Source organism: Episyrphus balteatus, chromosome 4 (genome assembly GCF_945859705.1).
Source record: "Episyrphus balteatus chromosome 4, idEpiBalt1.1, whole genome shotgun sequence".
NCBI lineage: Eukaryota > Metazoa > Arthropoda > Insecta > Diptera > Syrphidae > Episyrphus > Episyrphus balteatus.
The window spans coordinates 63,593,915-63,620,538 of record NC_079137.1 but is presented as its reverse complement, the minus strand read 5'-3'; the positions used below and the strand labels follow the sequence as shown (position 1 = coordinate 63,620,538).

The window sequence follows — 26,624 nt, the reverse complement described above, 5'->3', positions numbered from 1 at the left end:
GGATTCTCACATTTGGTAATTAATCACATTGATATTTCCAACTTTCGTTTATAAATTAAACTTTGTTATCAATGTAAACATAGATTTTTCTTGACTTAACGCATTTGGACCAAGTTTATTTTTGAAGGCTAAATGGCTCTTAAGTGTTAAGTCAAGGAAATTTTTTTTAAAGAACGGTCAACAGCATATGGATATTAAAAAAGAACTTATAGATGATAGTTCTGCATCATTACTTTTTCAAAATAATAATATAGGGGCATTTTGTGTATGTAGCCGGTACGTCCAAACTTTGTACTAATGAAATAAAGTAGAGGTAAAATCCTTTGATAATATGCAATTTTTTATAGTCAGTCAAAGTCCGGGTTCTTCTCGCAAGGTTAGGACAGTATGACATTTTTTTCAAATGTGCTTTTTGCTTTTAACTAAAAAAGTCAAAAATTTGGAAAAAGTGCTAATTTTTGAATAGGTACATTTAAGTTGTTAAAAATTGCATATTATCAAAGGATTTTACCTCTACTTTATTTCATTAGTACAAAGTTTGGACGTACCGGCTACATACACAAAATGCCCCTTGTAGTCGAGTCAAATTAGACATAAAATTTGTAAAATCTCGGAATCCAGAGAAAGTCGATGCATCTGAAAAACGAGTATAGGGCTGCACTATAAAAGGGTCAAATAAGAAAGTTAAAAAAAAAAATGTCACCGCTCTCGATTACAACAGTTTTTATGGACCGTTAACTGTCATTCCGTATGCAAGAGTCAATCGGAATTGCTGTCTCATTTTAGATTTTGATCAAACTTTGTAGGGATGTTCTCTAGGACTGTAAGGAAGCAAATCCATGATGATTTAATTTTAAGTTGCGTGGTTTCCCCGCTACCCGCATTCGAACTTTTTCAGAAGGTCATTTTTATGTTATTATAGCTTTGCGTCTACTAAAGATATCTTTTTGTTTGAAACGCCATGTTAAAGCTTAAGAGTAGTAATTTTTGAATATATATTAAAAAATTACGTAATAATTATCCCTGAATTAAAAATAATTTTTGAAAAACTGGTATTTTTGCTGATTTTTCATGGTTTTTGACTGGCTCCAGAACCTTGGCTATTATATGTAGGAAGCTTATACTTAATAAATATTAAATATAGATATTTTTCAACAAAATAAATCTAAAATGAACTCGATGGCTGTACTCCTTATGCAAAAATTTTAAGTTCAAAGTTTTGAGTTTTTTGAAAAAATATTTTTTTATACTATGATTTCTTACGATTTGACTAAAGATAGAAACATGAAACTAACAGTGTGTTAAGTTGAAACTTTTAGCTTTAAGTCCTCTAAATAAAATTGTGTTATTTTCATATCTTCTTAGTGTACCGCTTGTTTGAAAATTCGCAAAAATGCTAAAAAGCCAAAAAAACCCTACTTAAGGCTATGATTGCACTATGTTTGACATAAGATAGAAGCATGAAATTAATAGTATATTTAGTTCGTACTCTTAGCTTAACACACTGTAAGTTTCACATTTCTTCGTTTAGTCAAATCGTAGAAAATGACAGTATAAAAATTAGCCTTTTTAAAATACTCTATACTTTGAACTTAAAATTTTTACATAAGGAGTACAGCCATCGAGTTCATTTTAGATTTATTTTGTTGAAAAATATCTATATTTAATATTTGGTAAGTATAAGCTTCCTACATATAATAGCCAAGGTTCTGGAGCCAGTCAAAAACCATGAAAAATCAGCAAAATTACCAGTTTTTCAAAAATTATTTTTAATTCAGGGATAATTATTACGTAATTTTTTAATATATATTCAAAAATTACTACTCTTAAGCTTTAACATGGCGTTTCAAACAAAAAGATATCTTTAGTAGACGCAAAGCTATAATAACATAAAAATGACCTTCTGAAAAAGTTCGAATGCGGGTAGCGGGGAAACCACGCAACTTAAAATTAAATCATCATGGATTTGCTTCCTTACAGTCCTAGAGAACATCCCTACAAAGTTTGATCAAAATCTAAAATGAGACAGCAATTCCGATTGACTCTTGCATACGGAATGACAGTTAACGGTCCATAAAAACTGTTGTAATCGAGAGCGGTGAAATTTTTTTTTTTAACTTTCTTATTTGACCCTTTTATAGTGCAGCCCTATACTCGTTTTTCAGATGCATCGACTTTCCCTGGATTCCGAGGTATAAAGCTAATTTGACTCCACTATTGATTTAGTAAAAAAAATAAAATCGTCAATTTTTTAACTTTTTTTTCTTTGATTTTAGGTTAGAATTTCAGTGAAAAATAATTTTTAAAATTTTTTAATCATCTTAACATGACAGAAAATTTAATTTGCTATGAAAAATGTCTTTGAACCATTTCAAAGTTAGGCTTGGTTTTCGAGTTAAATCAAAAAAACTGAAAACCGACCAGTGTTGCCGTTTTCTCAGAAATGCACCAATGGATTTAGTAGCACTTTTGGCTGGAGTATTCTTTTATACCAAGGAATCAAAATCAGCAATAGAAATTCTTGAACGAATTTGTTCTAGTTTTGCTCTGGAGCTCCGGTCTATTAAATAGACTAATATTCTGATTTACAAACAAAAATTGAAACTTCAATTTCATTTTCCTCAAAATTACCTTTTCTGACTTAACACCTTTGTACCCAGCACCAAAGATTTTATCAATAAGTTTAACACTTCTTACATTATAAAAAGTTAATGAATAGAAATGATTATAAAGCAAAAATATTGTATTTATTGAATATTAATTAAGCTTTTAATGAAATTTGTAAGTAGTCTGTAAGATTTATAAATAAGTAGATGAATAAAGAATAAATAAATAAATTATTCTACACTGTTTTAAATACAAAATTTTAGGCCCAAAATTGTATATTGTTTTTACCAAGTATTAAAGTTAAATTTTTGGTACTTATGTCAGAAATATCGCAAAATAATAATTTTTAAAGTTTGTATTTGAAACTTTTCCTACAATTTTCGAAAAATTCTAAATTCTAAAAATGCCTTGGTACAAGAAATAACATTGTTTGGAAACATTAAGAAAGTTGTTTTCGTTTTAAAAAACAATTGTTGCATAATCTTTTTTTTACATTTCATGTTAAAAGATTTGTAGGTAGGTATATGATAATCTTAAAATTAAAATTTTTATGAATGATATAAAAACTTTCACATTATTAGCTTCTTCTATTATAAAAGCAAGTTCGTGTGACCATTTTTTATATTTCCAAAAATAAATCGAGGATGAAAGAATTATATTTTTTTTTTTTTTTTGAAAATTTTAATACTTACATTTTATTCTTAAAAATGGTATGAAATATCTGTCTGTAAATTTTGAATAAAATTGTTAATTTTCACTAAAAACGTCATACTTGAGTTATCCGAATTTTTTGAGAAAAACTAAAAACATTTTAATATATATATTCATGTATAAATGATAAATTTCCAATTCCTCGAAAGCTTTATGTGGTAGATATGCGTTAAAAAAGAGATTTAAAAAAATTTTAAAAACGTAAAAATCATCTGAACCAAGTTTAAAGCAAATTCACTCGTCCGTTTAGGCCCTAGTCCGATGTTCAGATGGACTCATAGAGAATGAATTACTTACTTACTTAGGGTGACCAGTGCCGTAAGGCGGCTACAATCCGCTGTGGATTTGGGCCTCAACCAACAAGCTTCGCCAGCCAGCTCTATCCTTAGCTCGCTGCTTCCAGTTGCGCACGCCAAGTTGATTGAGATCCCCTTCCACTTGGTTGCGCCACCTCAGACGAGGTCTTCCTCTACTGCGCCGTCCCTCTGGGTTGGAGTCGAAAACTTTCCGGGCCGGAGCATTGTTGTCCATGCGCTCCACGTGACCTAGCCATCTCAGGCGCTGCACCTTCACTTTCTTGGCTAGGTTAGCGTCCTTGTACAACCCGTAAAGCTCGTTGTTGTATCTTCTTCTCCAATCACCATTAATACATACGGGAAAAAAAATCGCACGAAGAACTTTTCTCTCGAAGCAATCCAAGGTGTTTTCATCCGCCTTCGTTAAAGTCCATGCTTCTGCACCATATAGCAGGACTGGGATGATAAGGGTCTTATACAGGGACACCTTAGTTGCTCGAGAGAGGGCTTTGCTGGTCAGTTGCCTTCTCAAACCAAAGTATCAGCGGTTGGCAAGAGTAATTCTCCGTTTGATTTCAGCGCTGATGTTGTTGTCTGTGTTTATAGCGGAGCCCAGGTAGACGAAGTCCTTTACTACCTCGAAGTTATGGCTGTCGATAGTGACGTTTTGTCCAATGCGTCGATGTTGAGTGTCCTTTTTTGACGACAGCATATACTTGGTTTTGCCCTCATTGACCTTTAAACCCATTTTTGCCGCTTCCGCTTCGATGCTTACAAAAGCGCCATTGACATCACGCTGAGTTCTTCCGATTATGTCAATATCGTCGGCATATGCAAGCAGCTGGACGGACTTTTGACAGATGGTGCCTCTGGTGTTGACGTAGAGAATGAATATGTACCCTAAAACAAAGGACTTCCAAGTTCACCTACAGTTAAAAAATTTCGGATGAGTTTTAGAGGTTGTTTTGAAATTAAACAGTTTATGCTCACATACGATTTACAGTTTTTATTTCTATTATCCATCATGGTTTAAATTCTCAAGTCTTCTAATTGTAATTTTCCAGTATCAATTAACTTATTTATTTATTAAGTTATCGGTTTTTGTTTTGATAAACTAATTGATTTGCATTTTAGCATTATCTACAGAATTAACGAATTTGGCACGACAAAAATGAAAAAATTACAATTTTTTAAAAAAGTGGGTGCAAAAAAGTCTCTTTATAATGGTGTAAATACACCGAAAAAAAAACCAATATCAATTTAACATTTTTTAAATATCAAATTAACATTTTTTAAATATCAGCCAAAAATGCTCTATAAAATGTGTTTTATGATATTTAAAATGTTAAAACAACATTTTTATTATCAGGATGATATTTAAATGTCACATTTTGGAAATTTTTTTTGATAATTTATTATCATTTTTTCATATCAATTTCTCATTCCAAATTATTAAAAAATATTAAATAAAAAATTCTTAGTGTGTACTAATTTAAAGGCGCTTTGTGTTTTTTCGAAGTAAAATGTATGATTTACTGAGAAAATTTGATCGGCACTAAAATTTTACTTCACAAAGTTTGGGAGAAAATAACAAAACAATTATATCACCTATAATAGAAAAAATAATATCACCATTATTTTGTAAAGAATATATCCTTTCAGTAATGTTTTGAAAAAAGAAAGAAAATTCTTAAAATAATAAAAATAATAAAAATGAAAAAGAAAGAAATAGGTTTCATTATAATAAATTAAAATGTAAAATCTAGTCAACATTGATATTTTAATTGTCAAAGTGAAATTTTCACTATCCACTTAAACTTAAAAAAATGTCAAAATGATATTTTAATTGTCAAAGTGAAATTTTCACTATCCCACCTGAAATTAAAAAATGTCAAAATGATATGATAAAATATCAAAATTGATATTTTAATTGTTGGACGACTTTTGTCACTGAAAAATGTTAATTTGATAGCTGTTATTATCAAGTTTTTTTTTTCGGTGACATTTTTTTTAATTGTGAAAACAATATTCGAATTCCTCGAAAAATTCTACATCAATTTCATACAAGTTTTCTCCATAAAAAAGTTCTAGCGACATGAAAAAGTAGAAGCTAAATTCGCACCCGTGTGCCTATCACGTCAAAAAAAAAGAGGTGTGCCTACAGAGGGTTAATCATTTTCCTAGTTTTCCTAGTTTTACTTCGATTTATACCTGTTTAACATCCCATACAAAGTTTCTGCTAAGAATTTGTCATTTTTGCTGTATTTCCCAGTTTCGCCTTAAAGTCATCAGTTTCGGCCAAGATTTATGATTTCCGCCTTTGGTTTATCGCCTTTTTTCTGTATTATAACAGTTTAAGTTGCAATTTGGCTGATAATTGTTTCAGCTGAATTTTCAATGAAATTTTTCAGTTAATTGAACTGTGAACTCGCATTTATCAGTATCATCTGTGTTTAACCAATTCCTACAGTGTTTTATTAGCTTCTGCAAAAATTATTCTCTTAGCATCAGGTTTAAGTATTATGCATTTTTAGTTTGCTCATTAAATTTTTTGACTAAATATTCGTTTAACTAGAACAACAATCATTTAACAAAAGTAGAGCTCACTCTAAAGGAAAAAGGAGGTACGATAAACGTCTTTTTCTACTTCAATCTGTTTAAGCCAAACGCAGCAGCATATCAAAAGATGACCATTATTTCATTCTAAGTTATACAAAAATAAATAAGAAATCGTTTTCCTTGAGAACACCCTGTTCAACAATGCTTAGTTCACATTCCAACACTACATTAATGTATAATATTTATCACTTCAAGTTTTGCTAATAAGGGCGCAGTTTTATAGATTCATTAATTTCATTATATTTGTTAACACATTTTTATGATGAATGTAAAACAGCAATTTAAATTTTAAAATTTCACTCGTGCCCCAAAACGTGATGCCCTAAAAATAAAATTTAATATTTACACAAACCTTCCGGTTTAATGGTTGTAGTTTGTGGTTGCTAGCAGTTGTTCATTATCAAATAAAAATGTTTGCATAACTATTATATATGCCAAAGTCTATAAAAAGGCAAAAATATTTAGCACAAAAGTTCAAAAGAAATCGAATACCTCGTTTCTATTTAGATTAGAAATTATTATTACATAGGCATATATATTTTCTGTAACCACATTATTTTGAATGGAAAGTTTCTAAATTAATTAAAAACTTCAAAGTAAAAAAATAATATCTTTGTTTTTTGTTTCACATTAATAAAACAAAAATATACTTATTTCGCATATAAAAATATACTTAAAAATACTGCAACGTGTTTTTTTATGGACATAAAAATGTATATAAAGAAAATGCAATCTTATTATTTATCTGATGTTTAGAGTGATGATGACCTAAATTTCTCTCAGTTTTTCTTCTTTTACTCTGGACAACAAACAACTTAAGAGATTGTATGCACAAAGTCTTTTTAACAGCATCGTTGTTATTTTTTTTTTTTACTCTATAGTCTCGCGGTTGTTTTTTTTAAGTTTTTTTTTAATTTAGTTTTTTTTGCCAATTTATTTCGTGCTTTCTACACATAAATGGCATGAACAAGATGACTTTGTTGATGGTTGTTGTTGGTTTTTTAAAATTGTTTTTCATTCCAATGAATGAAAGCGGAACCGGATTTAAAAGTAACTAGGCCTTAACAATTTTTAGTTGTTTGACATTTTTTAAACAACATTTTTTGAAAACAATAAAACGTTTTGCCAAATTCTGAAGCCTTGAAAGTTCAACTGAATAACAAATCAAATTGAAGAAAATTATCGATGAGAAAGTAAAAAAGAACCTCTTACTCAAGAGTCTGAGTTATCAATCTTTTTCTCAAATTATTCTCAACTGATTTTAGTCGAGTTTGTTAGTTTGAAAAATTTAACATTTTTAATAACTTCTTCTTCAGTCAGTCTTCAACAAGAAGGATTTATATTCGTGTTAAAAAGTTTTATATAAGAAATTAAGACAAAATTCTTAATAAAGAAGACAAATTACCGCGGTAAAAATATTACTTGGAATAACCACAGTTATAAAATGGCTAGAAGTTGGTTATTTTGTAACTGCGGATAATTTTTCGGTAAATAATTAACCCAAAAGTTAATTTCTGGTAATTTTGTATCCTTTTTTCTCAATATTTTAAAACCCTAGGTTCTAAATGGGCTTTAAAATTCCTTTTTCAAACATGGGTTTCAAATCAGGTCTATTTTTACCAATAACTAACTTTTTTTTTCAATTTTTTGGTTAATTTATAACCAATTCTAGCCCTGAATTTTGAAACTAGCTTTAAAATAACAGAATTTATATATGTTAAAAAAAAAACACTCTTGAAATTGGTAACTATATATCTTACTTTGTTGGCTAAAAATTAACCAATTTTATTAGGTACAAATGTAAAACTGGTTAAAAAGAAGCTTGTTGTATTGGCAGTAATGTAGCCAATTTAATTTCTGATATGAAATCGGTTTCAAATTAATTGGTTTAACTGGTTTTTATTTTACTTGTTTGATTTAAAATGTAAAATTCGTAATAAAAAAGTTCATTTTTGTGTTAAAAATGTTTTCTTTTCTATTTGAGTTTGAAAATTATAGTTTTTTAAAAAACCAAGTTGTTACCAAGTATTTTATTTGAACAAATTTAATAATTTTTTATAACAATATTCGATTTTATAACATTTCTTGTAACGAGAAAATATTATTTCTTATACTACGAAATAATCAAAGAAATATGTTTTTAAAAAAACTTGTTGGGAATTAATAAAATATTTATTTTTTAAAATACTGTTTTCATAAACTACACATTTTCACCCATAAAATCCTAAATTATCGATACCTAAAAGAGCCATAAATAAAATTCCGATTTAAGACTAAATAAAGAATGAATTAAGTAGTATCTTATGAGAATTATATTATTTTGTGTTGCTTGTATGTATTGTATACATATCAACATGTTGTGATCTCGGTTTTTATTCAAATTAGGGCCCAAAAACCCATTGTTCTAGAAAATCCACCTCTGTACATGAAATACAAAGCCAAGATAGATAAAAAGAAAAACTATACCTATACACAATTTTTGTTTTTTTTTTTTTTCGTTTTGTCTCATAAACATTCGGACTAAATCGAGATACAATCAACTTTGTTTCAGCAACCTTGAATGCGAATTTGCCATAGTTTATGGCGTTGCCTTTTGTGTTAAGAGAATCGTTTGCAGTTAATTTAGGTGCAAACATAAATATATTAATTAAACAATTTTATTTTATGAAGATAGATAGTGTTGGAAAAAAAAAAGATAAAGATAAGCTTTTAACAACAATAACAACAACAAGACAAGATGTTGATAAAAAAAAATCTGTACACAAAGTGGTACATGTTTTGTTGTTTTTTCATGTTTTTTTGTTATTTAAAGAATACTTTCTCTTAACACATTTTTTCTTTTGCTTCCAAGTTACATTTTCATGTGACTTTTCCAATTAATTTATTGTTTAAGTTGACTTTTTCGCAGAGGGAATGTCCTGCAACATGACATTACTCTCACAATAACCCCCACCCACTAACAATAAAAAATGTCTATTTATTTTTTTATTTTTGCTTTTGGATAAATGGATCCATTAGCTTTTTCTGAAATTTGAATAATTTATGACACAAAAACAAGGAAAAAGTTAATATTGAGTTTGTAAAGTCATAATGGGCTGCTGCTATATTGTGCGCCCTAAATATTTATCAAAAAAACAAATAGATTGCTAAAAGGGTTTGAGGGGTAATTTGTTGTAGGTAATTTAGTTCGAGAGAGAAAAGGTTGAAACACACACAATTGGAAGTTAAAGTAATTAATGCAACAAAACGTGGAGCCCCTTAATTAGTTTTTCTAAATTTTTTTTTTTTTGTTTTGTTCGTGTTTTCATTTAAGTTTTATTTGTTTGTGTTTTGGTTGAACGAATTTTAATGAACTGCAAAGAAGAAAGTTCATTAGTTGCATACAAAATGCACAAAACAAATAAATGAAAAATATATAAACAAAACAAAAAAATAATTAAGGGGTACAAATGAGGTCGTATTTATGTACATTATGTACTGTACCTACGTTGTAGATAATAATTGGTATCAGTCATTAGATGGCAAAAGGGCTAGGAGCATTTAGTTTGGTGCTGAGAATTTTATTGGATTTCCGTTGTTTTTTAGAATATTTTTCAAAAAGATGTAGACATAAAAATCGTTTCTATATTTTCAAGACGTACAGTACAGTAACAGCAAAATGTTCGTACACAGATCACTCAAGTAACAAATTAAACAATTTGTGGTTCACTGTGGCGTATGCGTGCCATTTTGTGTCTACAGAAAATCTTTAAGAATTTTGTCTTACTTGAACACTTTATTTTTTGATATACCTATGAACCAGAATCTTAATATTGATTCTAGTTTGTTCTATTGTGATCAATTTATACAATTACTAGCTGACCCGGCGGACTTCGTTCCGCCATTTCTTGTATTTATTTCTAATTTTCGACTCTGTAATTAGTTAATTTTCAAATGAAAAAGAGGATCAAAACTTGAAAAATTCATAAAATGAGTTTAAAAATGTTAACTTTAAAACTTTTAGAAAAATGGCCTATGCAAAATACTTATGCATGCGCATGATTAAAACCTATATTTTCTATAAGTTTGAGCTTTTTTGCAGACTTTTAAAAATTCCAAAAAAATAAAAACTACTCAAAAATGTCCCTAAAAATTATAGACCAGGGTCGATAATTTTTGAAACCAAAAAAAATCATAGTAGAATGAAACCCATTGGAAAAGGAGGTGAATATGATGAATATTAAAGGAAAAATAAATTACGGGCGAGCCGAGTTCGGGAAGTGGGTGGGTTGAGTTTTTAATGGTAAAAAATGGTATATCTCGATTTCCGGCAAAACTACAAATCCTATAGAAAAAATTTGTGTGGCGAAGTTGTGAGTAATAAAAAGATCTACAAGTTTTGTATCAACAATTTTTTCACATAACCTCAAAATGTATGTAAAAAATTCAAAAAACCGAGTTTTTGGTTTTTTATTTTTATCTTTTTCAAAAACAAAAATTTTTCTACGAAATTTGGTGAAAATTAGCTTATTATGTCCCAAATACACTGTAATTTATTTGATTTAAAATAGTAATTTTTTTACCTTATTTTGACTTAATACCAAAAAAACAGCCTAATTTTCAATTGAAAATTCACGTGTCAAAATATCAGCTTTTTTCAAAAAGTCGGTGGGCATTTTGTTCGTTAAAATGTCTATTTTCTGATGGTGTAAAAAAAAAATTACATTAGTATACTATAGAACATGTTTTCGTAAAATGAAAAAAGCTTGAATTCGAAAAAAAATTTGTATCATTGTTTACAATTTTGGCCTATTTATTCAAATTATACACTTTAATTACTCAAAAAACGTAAGATTAATCAATGTTACATGAAATCTTACGTTTAATATAGATTAAAGTAAGAAAGTACTATACATACTAGGTATTTTCTTCAAGTTTTCAAACTTCAATATAATTTTAAGCCTCAAAACTTAAAGGATATATGGATTTATTATTGAATGAAGGTTACTTACTTACTAAAAAATGTACAAAATTCTAGGTAGATATCTTTCAAAACAAAAAAACTGAAAAATTATCACATGAAAATAAAAAAACTTTTTGTTTTAAAAGATTTGAATTCATAATATTTTTTAACATGAAGCAATGTATTTTCCTATAAATTTTTAATAAAATTGGCTAAGCCATTTGTCATATTTTCATTAATCGAATTTTTGGAAAAAACTAAACAGTTTATATATAACGTTAATTTAAATCGTATGAGCCGTTTTTTTGAATAATGAAGATCCCGAAACTATTATATGGAATAGGAGACATTCTTTCTAGTCTAAATATTAAATTAATTAAAAAAAAAAAAAAAAACGAATCTTGAAAATTACAAAAAATAATCTGTACCTGAAATTTGGTACAGATTATTTTTTGTAAGCAATCCATCCATACCTTTAGACCCTAGCTTGGTGTACAAATGGATGCACAATCAAACAGACCAACCAACGCAATAAAGCACAGATCGCACGGAGAATATGACGGAAACCACTTATTTCAACTTCTCCGTCATATAGTCATGTTATTAAAACATTCAATGGGATCTGAATCGCAATAGTTCATAGAAAATATACCAAGAACCTACAATTACCTGTCATCCTCATGAAATCCAAGGCTTTTAAATAAATGAAAAAAGTATCATTGGTGATATCAGGGATCCCAGGAGGATAAAGCTGTTTTGAGACAGAATCCCTTTCAAATTTAAAATATTGATTAAATTATTTCTATAATTAACTTCAAAGACTCCAATCCGATGGTATAGTTGCTTTTTTTGAGCAAGAGGAAAATTGCGTATACTTAAATTAAGACACACACTTTTTCAATTAATTAATGATCCTACTATGTATAAATCTTAACTTTTACTTGCTTCCAACTGCATAGCCGATATTGAAGAAAGTGTTTGATCTACTCTTGGTTCAGAATATACTTGTACACCTTTCAAATTTTGGGATATTCAAATTGCAAAAGTGAAATTTGCTAAGTTTTTGTATTAAATATATATTTTTTAATAATAATAATAATAATTTTTTTAATAAAAAAAATAATGTATATTACAAAAAAAAAAAACATTCTTTCAAATGGTTCAGACCTCCAAACTAAATATCCCATTTAATTTCTTATACAACAAAGAATTTTTGGAAAACCAATTATTTTGACCGATTTTTTAAAAAAAGTAATATTTTTTAGGTACAAAATTTCTAAAAATTTCAAAATAAAATGTGATAATATTAATCGACACATAAAAACAAAGTTAAAAACAAAAATCATTCATAAAAAAAAAAATTTTGAAATACCTTGAGTTGTTTACAAAATCAGAAATCAAGAAACAATTTAAAAATATTTTTTTTTATATTTTAAAAGTAGTCATTTTCTTTCACAATTTAAACACAAGTTTTTGAGAAAAATAACTTTTAAAATGCTGGTCATAGGTCAAGTTGATGATAAAAATTTCTTCCTCTGTCTTCCTTAAGAACTGGTCAAGAATTATTTCATTTGAATGCCTATATTCTATGAATCTATAATTTGCCTTTAAGTAACCCCTACAATTTTAAATACTAACATGCATGTGTGGAAAAACAATGGAATCCATTGTATAATGTCTATATCCCTTCCCTCAAACAATTAAATAATCTTATACTCCAACAAACGTCTAATTACATAGTAAGGTTTTTAGGAGTAGATACATTTCGTATATGCATAGTATATCAGAATAGACGTCAGTGACGACGTTTTAATTGCATTATAATAAATGGTAATTCTTTCAACGAACTGTGTTAATTACTCAATTTCATTGCATAATTCAACTGAATTGTTTTTTTGTTTTTCTGTTTGTGTTTATATAAATTTTGACTGCGTAAATTGTGGCTTTGGAAATTTATTACTCAAGTTTTTTGTTTTCGTTTTGTTTATTTAAATGGTTGTTAAATTGCAAGGCGCAATATTTATTGGAGTGGATATTTGTTTTTTTTTTAATTTTATTTCGGAATAATAAATAAAAATACATTACAAATATATTTAATTTTGTTGCTAAAATAAGCTATTGAGCAAACACTTTATTGTCACACCTTTTTTTGGTGTGAAAGCCCTTGTTTTTTTATGATAACCTTTTTCTACAACATTTTTAAGCTTAAATTTATTTATTTTTAGAATTTATTTCAATTTTTATTAACAAAATTTTTTTTCTTTTTTTGTTTAATTTTAGTACCCAAAAAGCTGGCTACAATAGCCCGTGGCAATGGACAACTGTAACGGCGAGTGGCGAATGACATATAGGGGCTCGCAAAGAGCCCGCACTCAATGGTGGTGGTAATCAATCAAGTTCCAATAGCCAAAACACCAATAATAGCAATAATACCAGCAACGTTCATCACAGCAATAATACAAATAGTACCAATGCCAATGCAAATGGCATGTTAAGTAGCAATACATCGTCTAGCACAAATAATAATAATAATCTACAGAGTAACAATAATTCCTATGCCGATGGTAGTCTTATGCAACAACAGCAACAACAATATGCTGCTGCTGAAGCAGCCCTCGGTACTTATGCGGCCAATATGATGTTCCCCGGTGGAAAATATCATACGCAACATCATCAACAAAATCATCCGCAACAACAACAACAGCAACAACAACATCAGCAACAACATTCAAATCATCAACAACAACATTCGCAACAAAATCAACAACAACAACATCAGCAACAACAATCATCAGCATATGCGGCAGCAACATCAAATCAAAGCTCAAATAGTTTGCATCATCAACAGCAACAACATCAACTACAACAACAACAGCAACAACAACAACAACAACAACTTCAGCAACAACAAAGCAATTATAATTTCCATATGGGTGGCATGCCACCTGGCTTTGCATCAGCACATTCCCAAGCCGCTCTAGCAGCGGCCACAGCTGCTGCCGCAGCTGGTTACATGACACCCACCGCCCATCAGGCACCACCATCTTTGATGCAAACGGCCGCCCATCAGCAACAATTGCATCAGCAACAACAGCAACAGCAACAAAGTCATCATCAACAGCAGCAACATGTTGCTACAGCTGCACATCATCAACATAGTAGTAGCGCTGCACAAAGTGTATTCGCTGCTAGAAATCTTCCATTTGCTGGATATGACTACAATTATCGAGCCGGAGGGTATCTATAAGAATAAATTGAAAAATAAAATCATCAAAAAATTAGCATAAATTAAAAAAAAAAATAAAATATTTGATATATATTTAGTACTGTCTTTAGCTCCCTATTATGAAAAAAAAAACACGTAGTAAACCATAAATGACATCAAACGTAGTTTATCCAAAAAAAGAAAACAAAAAAAAATAATCTTAAAAATGTTAAAAACAATAAATAAAGTGAATTGATTAAAATCTAATTTATTTAATAAAAAGAAGAAAAAACAAAAAAACAGCAAACACACACAAAACTACTTTAAATAACGAAAAAAAAAACATTTAAAATAAAAAAAACTAATTGATTGAAAATAAATAAAAAAATATTTCCAAGAAACAACAAAATAAATAAATAAAACTAAAGAAAACTAAATAAATAAATTATATATATTATATATGAAAAAACAAATAATTATAAATATAAATAAAAATTAAAAAAAAACTATATCCTAGACTGTAGTTTATAACAATAATTATTATTTGTTTTTATTTTTATTAAATATTATTACAACAAATTTATTATTATTAAACTCTTGTACTGTTCTGTATTATTATTTATAGTTATTTTATTTTATTATAATTTTATTTTTTTTGTTTTAAATTTAAAAAAATAAAATATATATTTTATTTAATTGTTTATAAATGTATTTAAATTGCAGAGATGATAAGAAAGCAAAAGCTAAACAAAAATAAATAAAACATAAAACAAAACACAAAATGAATTTAGTTATAAGACAAAGAAAATAAAGCTATTATTATTATTATCATTATTAATTGTATAAAGAAAATTTATTTAAATTAATTATTAAATAATTGTTAAAGAAAAGAAGACGATGATAAAGAAGAAGAAAAAAAACTGAAATAAACAAATAAATAAGAAGAAAAAAAAACTGAAGAAAACAAGAATCAAATAAAAGCAAAAACATTGGATAGTTAGAAAAAAAAATAATTCAACTGGTGTTTTTATTTCAAATGGATTTTAGGAAGTTAATGGCTGGAAGAAAATATTTCTGTGAGATTTTGAAAGAATCAATATGATTTTTACTTGACTAATTGTCCAGGACCATATTGAACTCTTACAAAAAAAAAGTTACGTATACGCCACAGTGAATTTCTTATTTATTATTTTTGAATAGTTTGCCTGCTGTCACTATTTGTGGTTTCTCTTATGTTTTTTACTTAAAGAGAACTTGAAATTGCAATTGGAGTACAAAAATATATAGCAGCACTATATTTGTAATACACCCGACTAACAAATTTGCTTCTATAAAGCTTTACAGGTGATAATGTAGCTCCTGTAAAGCTTTATAGAAGGGATATTGTTTGTTGGGCAGGCAATACAGTTTCAACTTTCAAATTACAGTCGACTCCCTCTAAGTCGAACTTTCACGGGACTCGAAAATCGGTTCGAGTTAGAGGGAAATTCGACTTAGGGGGAGTTCGACTTAGAGGGAGTCGACTGTATTTACAAAAATGTATCACGCAGGCTGTAGTGTTTATTCTGTATCTCGAGAAACCAGAAAAATAATGGAATGCAGTTTCTTGGCCGCACCAAAAAAGAGATTTTAGAATAAAATAAGAATAAAAAATGACGCTGGAAAAATTTTTTTAATGTAAATGATGTTCAAGACGTTTCGTTTCAACCAAGAAAAAGAGAAGAGAAGTCTGGTTCAGCACATTTTTCAAAAATTTAGTAGATTTTTAATAGATCTGAATCAATTCAAGATAATATTAATACAAAAATTTTCTATGGAATAATCCTTGATTAAAAGATAATCGAGTGTTAACAAAACAGCCCCTAGTAACTTAAATTTAAAGTAGAGCAATTCGTTTAGGTTATTATATTTCCACATTTTCTGGAATGTATACACTTCAGAACCTTTTAATATGTTATAGTTAAGAAATTATATAACTTATTACAAAATAATGAAAATTAAAAGAAACCAACTGAAATAAGTTTGCTAAAATTTTGACTATGATATCTATGTCAGGAGCAATTTGTAACTTTTGCTTAAAAATTTTAACAGGTTTAGTTTAAGTGTTACAAATATTTAGTATGGGTAAGCATTTTTACTACGAAGTATAAATTTAGCATAGGCAAGAATAAATGGAAACACCTAAGATTTCAGATATCTAAGGATTGAAATAAGATAACAACATAAATTAATTGCAGTTACAAAGGCTAGTACTTTATCTTAAAATAAACTAAGTTTTTAAGTGTAGTAATAGAATTACAATTTCTGTTGAAATGGGTCAAGGTATGTCAAAATAACGTTTTCTTAAATCCCCCATAAACGATGTCATTATTAGAGAAAAAGAAAAACAGATTGCAGACGAATGTTGTTCTAGGCGAGATTGTATACAATTTTTTAAAATAACAATTTTTGCGTAAAGGTGCATTTTTCGGAAGCTTACCTATATTTTTTTTTTTTTTTTTTCATTAAAAAATCAAAATTGGATCAGGATTCAGAGATCATAAGCATAAGTTATGAGCAGTACAAAGTGAATTGATTAAGAATAAGACAGTTCAGATGGGTTCTAAAATCTTACAAAATGTCGATTTCCGTGAAAAATGAGCATTCTTCAGAGGCTTCACGATTTTTTTTCCATTTCAAATTAAAAAAAGTATCAGAATAAGTTTAGAAGACCATAACGCATAAACTATGAGTTGCACTCAGTGATCTGAAAGAATAGTAAAAAAAAACTCTTTTATACATTCGGCGACGGATATTTGGGGAACAAAATGTTGAAACAAGTGCCGAAAAAAATTGCATTTTAAAAAATTTAATCCAAACCCATCGAGTGAGGTCTTAAAAGATAGGTCTCTTCAAGCTCTATTCATAACTGAAAACCAACAATTTCTGGGAGGTCTGGTTGCTAAGTTTTTTTAATAAAAAGTTTCTTCCCTAAATAATTTCTCATTGGACCCTGTCATCCGACACCGGGGCTACTGTCTTGGTTGCCGTGAGTAGCGAGTAGACAACCTTCTGGTAATAAAAGACTTGAAAGCTAAGGTTGTCCATTAACAATAAACGGCTCAAAAAATATCATGGATAAGTACGGAAATTGCAATTTAAATAACTGCGAAAAGATTTGGGGGCTTCTGCAAAGCAAAACGTCTTGTATATAATTTGAACTGGGTCAGACGAAAAAAGGTTTTCTCAATTTTTCTGAAGTAATAAAATTGTGGTTTGTAACGAATAAACTAGATACATTTAAAGGAAATGAAAGGAATTTGAAAATTAAACTTGGAATTATTTTGTTTCTCAACTTTTCCTAAAATCATAAAAAAGATGTTAAGGGAGGGGTGGCAATATACCTTAAATGAAATTTCGTAGCAAAGAGGATATCTGCCTAAAAATTTTAATTAAGGACTTCTAGCATAATTTTTCCAATTAAACATTAAAAAAAATAATTATCCAAGCTGAAAAGGACTAAATTTCCAATATTTCTTAATAATTAGAGCCTATTCACATAGCAAATTGACAAACATTTTAACCCATCTTTATCCCCATTTAAAGGTTAAAACAAAATCCAATACATAAAACATAGGTAGGTACATTATTATACCTACTACCTTACCTGAAAATATAATGAAAGTTTATGTTTCACATAAAGAAAAAACACACCCATTATATAAAAAGTTGAATGGAAAATATATATAATTTGGGTATGAAAATATATCTCACGTATAAAAGGCCTATACTAAAACTGTTTATTTCCATGAAAATCCATTTTGTTCTTCCATTTTTCGGTCTTTCTTCTTCCTGATTTTTCGTGGTGGCACTTAAATTTGATGCGTGCAAAAGCTTTGGGTGTTAAAGTTGATTTCATTCAATTTGCACACAGGCTCACTCCTTTATTTTTTGTTTTTCATAAAAAAATACACATCTGGGATTTGGTTTTGACTAAGCTCTCATTCTCCCCAGTATACACAGTGGCTTTGTTATATCCACGTCACTAGTCACAGGAAGGAAGACGAACAAAATATTTCGCCTCGGCAAGGACGTTTTAAGGGTGAATAACAGTAAAGTATAGTCGAAGCAAACACACACAAAACAGAACAGAGAAAGGACGAGGAAAACTCGAGGACGATGAAGAATTACCACACATTATTTCTCTGGGAGTTCTTTATTTCTCTCGCTCTCTTTCGTCGTCGTATTTTTTATTTGCTTTTTCCTCACAAATTCCATTTCTCATGAAAAACTTTTTCCATTTCCGTTTGCCATATTTTGTGGGAAAGAAATGTGGAAAATCGATAAATTTCGGGATGATGGAGTTTTGTTTCTTAGAGACGTGAATTTTCTCAGCAAAAGAAAAAAACAAAAATAATTTTTGTCTGCTCTTTCTGTTGTAGTAAGCGTCTTTTAAGGTTTTCCTCTCTTTTGACTGCGTTTTTTCTTTGGCGTTTCTTCTTTAAGACGACGTTTTTATGGACATTTTGGCAGCAGCTGCGATCTAGGACGTCTGCGAGGGGGCTGGAGTTTGGGAGTAGGGGAGATTTAGAAAAGGGTGAGAAAATCCGTTCACAGTTAGACGCTTATTGTTCGCATAAATGTTATGTGCTTTACTCAAATTATGTTGTACTATTTGCGGTTTTGGTTATGTGCGAGGGCAAAATTGCTTGTTTTTTCTTCGTTTTTTTGCTTCTTTTTTTTTAGTTTATTATATTTTTAAGGGTCCTGTGGTTATCCTGGCGAAGAAGAAATTGTGTGTCGTTTTAGTATTTCTAATGCTTGTCGTATAAAAGAAGAGAGGGAGGAAAAAACCTCTTATATTTTCTAGACTTGTGTTTTTTTCCTTTTTTTTTACTTTATTTTCGTAATCCTGTTGTTAGCTATATTGACTTCATTCGATATGATGCCAAATGGTGGCACAACGACGATTATGGAGAGAATTACAGATGGAGAAAACTGAGATTTTTCTACTATTTTCTTCTTCTTCGGTTTTGGGAAGGGGTGGAGAAGAAAAAAAAAAGGAACTTGTTCGACTTGATTTGAGATTTGTTTTTTGGTATTAGAAAAAAAAAAACATTTTCTGGATTTTTAAGGACAATGAACTTATTCTTTATTCTATAGAAATAGAGACAAAGTGGAATGAGATATTTAGGTATTTTTTGTAACAAAAGGGGTAAAAGTGGTTTTAGTTTTTGAAAATTCAATGCAAACGATTTTAACAAAAGAAAACAACTTCATTTGGGTTTATTTTGCATAATTTAAAGAAATGATTAACTAAACAAATATTTTTTTTAGTAGAAGGTTTTAAAGGGTAGCCATTGTGATATGTTGGGAAGTTGTTGACCCTTTTGAGACACAATGAAGAGTCCTTGGGAATCTTTAAACGTACATATATTGTTATTTATGCATAACACCGAAAATTGCAATGTTATGTCTAGAATATAAGAATTCTTCAAAATACATAAAACACAATTTCTAACAAAAATTTGTGATTTGGTAATATCATTTTTTCAGCAGTTGTACGACGGAACCTTTAGTTGCTTTGGACTTCTTAAAGGTTTCATATTCTTAATTGAGAAGCCGACCTTTAAAAAATATAACCGAATAAATGGGTAAAACAAAGATCAAAGAAAGCCTCTTATAAGTAATGTCTTAACCAGCGAAAAAAAAAAATTGCCAATTACAGGGACCTCATAAGACAAAAGGCTAAGTGACTCTACCAACAATGTTAGAAAGAAGTACTAAGAGGCAAATTCTGGTTTGGTATACGTTGGCTAACCATAAGTGAAAAAATAAAACCAGCAGCGGAACCTTGGCCAGTAAACCCATTTAATAAGACTGTGAAAGCTAAAATTGCATTCGTGCAATTTACAACTGAACTGATCTATAACGTTAGTGAAACTGCATTATTTTGGAAATTGTTGCCAAAAAAAAACTATTCATGAATCAAGAAGAGAAAGCGGGAAATTAACCAAGATGAAATTTTTTTAAATATTTGCTTGTATAACACTGGTCGGCAACGGATATAGAGCAAGAACCAAACCCTACTTTTCGAGAGGAATTTTGTGTGCTGAGTCCGAATCTGAAGTCAAAATTTCACTGGCACGTCACGTTTTTGAAATAATTGAATATTAATAGGTCAAAAACGCGTGTTTTTGGGTACATTTGACATCGAATTACATCACCGTTTTTTTTTTTTTGTAAAACTACTTATGCAATCTCAAACGCCATATCAACACGTCCAAAAGGTATTTATATTTTTTCAAAATTATTTTTTTTTCTCAAAGATATTGAAAAAAGAAATTTATGATAGATTATGCAAAATCTTGATTATTTTTTTCAAAGTAATGAATGGTTTTTTGAATCAAATTCCATCTTGCGTCTTCTGATTTGGACTTATAAAGAGCAACATATTACGGAAAATATATATTTTTGACTAAACATAAAAAAAACTCAATTAAAAATTAGTTTTTGAAGCTTTATAGCGAAAATAGTGATGAGTATAGCTCAAAAACTAGACGTGATAGAAAAAATCTGTAAACAGTTTTGAATTCCGCACACTAAAGTCAATCAAAATCACCTTATAAAGTTCTTGCTCCCGACTTTTTTTAGTTTTTTGCCGACCAGTGTAATTAGATAACTTTCGAAGAAAAAATAATGAAAACAACAAAAATTATTTTTTTTTTAAGTGGAACGATTGAATATAATTCAAATTTAAAGTTTTATTAGAATATTTAAATTCACAATTCATGCTGTGAGTTTTATATAGTGTCGGTAAACATCGACCAAAATAAGGCGTCTTAGTAAGGGTACGACAGATCTAACTGATAAGCCCACTGTCGTAACTGAGCGAATACATAAAACAGCTTAGGTCACTTGAACTTTAAAATTGAATTAGTTAACTTTCAAAATTTGTTTATTTTTTACATGAAATGGATAAGTTTATGTTTTCTATTCCTTTTGGACTACACAGAGGATATCAATAAGTGGCTGTGATGAAAATATTCCGGATTCCGGAAGATATTAAACTTGAAAGTGAATCCGATTCTGGTGATGTCATAATCGCCAAGGACAATGGTGCAATTAGAATCTTCGATAAAGCTATCGATTGGGCCATTTAAAATCAAAAATATTTTTCAGAACTCACAGCTCTACAGAATCTCCGAGAATCTACTTTTCAAAAATGCTGCGCAAGGCAAAAATGTTTAAAATAATTTGTCCATGTCATCTTAAAAACGTGATATTTTAAATTATTAGCATACACATAATTCTTCGTTCAAAAAAAATTAAAACTCTGTTTTCCATATCCTTAAAAAGTTAAGAGCTGATGTAGGTATATTTAAGAAAGGGGCGCAGTAAAGAATACGATATAAATAGTATATCACTTAAGCTTTAGACAAAAATTAAAGTCACCGTATCTACAAATATTAAAATATTGGAATTTAAAATTGTACGAAGAATTTTATGGGGCAAAATGTATATTACCACAACTTACTTTTAAAAATAATTATTATGAAATTTTATAACAAAAAAAACTAACAATTTTATGTTCAGTATATTTTAAGAAACTTTAAACTTGAATATCCCTGGTTTCGTTTGTATCCAGGTTAATAGTCCACTGCATTCCAATTTAGTCAAAAATGACTCTGAAGATTTTGATGAAACATATTTTTGAGAAGGTCTGTAGTCTTCTGATGAAAATGTTTGATAACTTGATAATTGTACCTTTCAGATAATCGTTTTTTAATTTTGTTTTATTTTCTTTTTCAATTTCAACGAAATTTTTTGTACAAACGCTTTTATTTAGACAAATTGGGATGAAAAATATGGGCCCAGCCTACATTATAAAAGTGAGCAGAATATTTTAAAATATGGATTTGAAGGTTTCCAAATTTACGAGTAGGTATGTATGCACAATGCACGAGTATATACAAATTTTGCTTCAAAATTTAAAAAAAACTTGATCTTGATAAAATGCAATTAAAAAATATATTGTTGCACCATTAAAAACGATTTTAAACGGACTTTCAGCAGTCAAAACACTTGATGTTCATGTTAAAATTTTTTGCTGTTTGACAATGTTGTTGTTGGTTGCTGCTGTCGTTGGTTGCTGATGAGTAAGAGGGTGGTAAAAAAGGTAAAAAGATGTCATCATATTGGATAACCAATCTTATCCGTGTCATAAAGTTGGTTATTGAAAGAATGATTACCAGTATTCGTTAACTTGTCTTGATCTTTAATCAGTAGTTATAACTTGTTCTTTATGCTATTAAAAGAAGAAAGGAGAAGGCCAAATTTCTCAAGAGCTTTTTCGAGCTTCTAGTTCAAAAAGTAAAGTATTTAATTAGGTTTGCGAACTTAGTAAAGGAATCAAATTGAAATAAATTGAGTGTAGGTTTTTCCTTAAACGAACTTCTTTCAGAAACAGCTCTGGCATGAATGTTTGATTTGATGAAAATACACGTGATGAAAATGTGTTAGTTTTTACACAATTCCCCAAAACGCTTATAGACGGTTTTCTATTTTATGAAGCTGGATAGATTTTTCTAATTTTTCACGTGAAGCATACATGCATAAGAGTTTTTAAAAAGAAAGTGTTTTTTTTAAAGGAAAGAGGAAATAATGGATTTTAAAAGTTAACAGTTTGTTTCATGTATTTGGGTTCATACAAATCTGGAACAGGTGTTGGAGGAGGAATTAACACTAGTGTGTTTATTATATGGCTCTCATTCCTTCTCACTGATCATTTTAGCGTGGACTTATTAGCAATTATTAAGGAAGTTTTGCCTTGCCCAAGTAAAAACTTGTTAACAACTTTTACTCTCCGCACCTTCTTGGGCAGTCTGTCCCCCTCAAATCCATTGAATCATTGTTTTTGCACCAAATGTTACTGAATAATTTTTGTTTAAGAGCAAAATTATAATTATTTTTAATTTAAGAACGAATATTAACCCTCATTTTATGCCATTTTTCGACTTAACTTTTCACTTTTCTTGATTACTCCAATTAAAAAAAAAAAGAGAGAGAAAAAAAAAACAAATGAAAAAAGTACCTAAGACATAAAATGCTATTTATCTACCCTCAATTTTACCATAAACTGCGATATTTTGATTAATTAACACTTCTTCTACTTCTTCTCTCTCAATTATATTAATCTCTGTCCCCCAGCCACGTGGCCAAAGTAAAGATAAATTCACACGAACTACCACCTTTTGAAAATGGTTATGTCAATTCTTTAATATCCATCTTTTTACCTTTTTTTACCACCCACTCACTCATCAGCAACCAACGACAGCATTAACCAACAACAACAACACTGTCAAACATCAAAAAATTCCAACATAATCATCTAAAGTAATAACTTACAACTTCTTGAATTTCTTTTATACCTGTGTTATTTATCTCTCTCATCTTTTTTTTTTTCAAGTTGTACGTACCTATCTATATCTTTGCCTTCATACATTTATTTTGAAAAAACATAAAACAAAAATAATAAAAAATCATAAGAAGAAAAAAAATGCGAAAAACTCTATTATACGACTGCTTGAGGCGCATGTCAAGCGAATTTTCAAACATTTTTTTTTTATGTTTTTTTTTTTTAACTTGCTTGCGATAAATTTGTTATAAGGGTATGTTAGGGATTTATAATTAAAAAAAATAATCGAATAGCTGATAGCTCTTCAAAAGATCTTTTGGTTTTATAGCTTACAGGTTACAGATAGGTACCTTTTTTTCGATGTCTCACTCGAGAAATTTGGAGAAAATATTTCAAATTGATTTTTTTTCAGCATTTTTACATTTTTTTCGAAGATAAAAAAATAGACTTTTTAACTTTTGTACTTAAATGGTTAGACCTGTTCACTACAAACTCATATTTTAAAATCAAAACTTGTTTCGATGTTTGGGTCTTAAATTAGGTCCTTCCAAAATAAGATAACAAATATTTCGGTTGCAAAAATCTCGCCAACTAGTCAACCAAAGGAATTTTAAGTAGTTCGTCAGGGCTTGAAAAGACCTTTCTTTTGATATCTCACTCGATAGATTTGGAGAACTTGGATTCAAAGATATCTCCTTCCAAAAATAGGTAAAAACAAAATTTCGATTGCAAAAAACACAGCAACCAGACCTCAAAGAAACTTTTGGTTTTCATTGGTTGATACAGCTTAGAAACCTCTTTCTTTTGATATCTCACTCGAAAGATTTGGAGGAATTTTTCTAAAATCCAACTTTTTTCGACAAGGGGTACCCCTTGTCTTTTCTTCCTAAAGTCTCAAAAAAATTAATATGCAATTTTTGTACCTATAGGTATCGGACTGTTCACTATGAAATCATATCTTCAAACCAAAACTTATTTCGAGCCTTGGGTCCGAAGTTATCTGCTTCCGAAAATAAGAAAATTTTCATATGTTCTTCGATTGCAAATAACTCAGCAACCAGACTTCACAAGAAATTTTTGGATTTCATTAGTGCACAGAGCTTAAAGAGGCGTTTCTTTTGATACCTAACTCGATAGATTTGAAGAACTTGGATTTAAAGATATCTGCTTCCAAAAATAGAAAAATAAAAATTTCGGTTGAAAAAAACTCAACAACCAAAACTCACAGAAACTTTTGGTTTTCGTTCATTGATAGAGCTTAGTAAACCCTTTTCTTAATTTCTCACTAGATAGATTCCGAGGAATTTTTCTAAAATCCACCTTTTTTTCGGCAAGGTAAATAGGTACACCTTGTATTTTCTTTCGAAAATCTTTAAAACATTATTTTGATCGCAAATAACTCAGCAACCACACCTCCAAGAAACATTTGATTTTCAGCTAAGACTATAGCTTAAAATTACCTATCTTTCAATATATCACTCGTTGGATTTGGAAGAATTTTTTTTTAAATGGACTTTTTTTAGGCAAGGGGTTAACCTTGATTTTTTTTCGAAAATTTGAAAAAAAATTAATTTGTGATTTTTTTACATAAATATTTAGGCCTGTTCATTAATTCATCATTCATAAACTCGTATCTGTAAACCAAAATTTGTTTTGCGCCTTGGGTCCGAAGATATATATGTATTATGTTTCCGAAAATAATTAAAACAACATTTTTTCGATTGGAAATATCTCAATAATCAGACGATCCTATAAGAAACTTTTAGTTCTCAGTCATTAATATAGTTTAAATAGACCTTTCTTTTGATATCTTATTCAAAGAATTAGAAGAAGTAGGATTCGGAGGTATCTCCTTCCAAAAAAAAAAAAAAAAAAAAAAAAAAAATATTTTGATTGCAAATAACTCAGTTAAAAGGGATATTTCAACCAAAAAAAAAGAAAGGTATTTTTTTTTTCTTATTTATTAAGTCTTTTTTAACCAGGGTTGTAAAAAACAAATTTTTTTAATGCATTTGTTTGCCATTAAAAATTGAAAAAATAGATATTTATTGCAAATACTAATTTTTTCCATTAAAAAAATTGTATTGCAACTGAAAAATATTTGCACTAAAAAAAATTGTGTTACAACTGAAAAATATTTTTATAACAATTTTTTTTTTTAGAGCAAATATTTTTCAGTTGCAATACAATTTTTTTAATGGAAAAATTTTGTAGGTAAATAAAAAAGAAATATTTATTGCAAATAAAAAACTTTTGCATTAAAAAAAAATGTTATTGCAACTAAAAAATATTTGCATTAAAAATAAAATTTTTATTACTAATAAAAATATTTTGCATAGTCAAAATTGTAAGAAATTCGACGAATTAAAAAAAAAATGATTAATGCACACATTGCATTGAATTTTTTTCAGTGCAAAAAATTTTTTATTTGTAGCAAAATTTTTTAATGCAAAATATTTTAATTTACAATACCTACAAATTTTATTTTCAATGTAAATACCATTTCTTTTACGCAAATTTTTTTCAGTAGCAATAAATATTTTTTTTAGTGCAAATTTTTTTAATTTGCAAGAAATATTTTTTTTTTCCAATTTCAAGTGCATTTGTTTTTTAATTAATACTAGCCGACCCTGCACTCAAAATTCGAGTGCCAATTGTAACTTTTATTTATGCTCAAATAAGCACACTATATAAATCACTTTATTAACTACTAAGAATATGCAACACTTAATTTTATTCGAAATTCGAGAATGTCTTCGAAAGTTCCCGTCTTTGCTTTTAGAAGTTTAAACTTCCAGAAGGGAGAGGGCGTGGTTCAGCACATTTGTTTTTGTTTTTTTCCTCAAT

General features: G+C 28.9%; 2 protein-coding genes across 3 annotated transcripts in view; both read left to right on the top strand.

Moving 5' to 3' along the window:
- Positions 1-13,585, top strand: part of LOC129918643 (uncharacterized) — a 104,766-nt gene extending 91,181 nt beyond the window's left edge. Inside the window, exon 3 of one of the 2 annotated variants that reach the window (XM_055999268.1) lies at positions 13,456-13,585. Coding sequence is in view for 1 of the 2 variants with exons in the window: in XM_055999267.1 (XP_055855242.1) it covers positions 13,456-13,519 (64 nt within the window). In the remaining variant the exon portion in view is untranslated. The remainder of the gene's footprint in view (positions 1-13,455) is intronic. The other variant, XM_055999267.1, reaches the window with a different exon arrangement.
- Positions 13,586-13,663: 78 nt separating this feature from the next.
- Positions 13,664-14,422, top strand: LOC129919313 (myb-like protein Q). Its single transcript, XM_056000168.1, has 3 exons — positions 13,664-13,878; positions 13,955-14,006; positions 14,078-14,422. Exons 1-3 carry the CDS (start codon positions 13,664-13,666, stop codon positions 14,420-14,422), a joined length of 612 nt encoding a protein of 203 aa, XP_055856143.1.
- Positions 14,423-26,624: the final 12,202 nt, after the last annotated feature.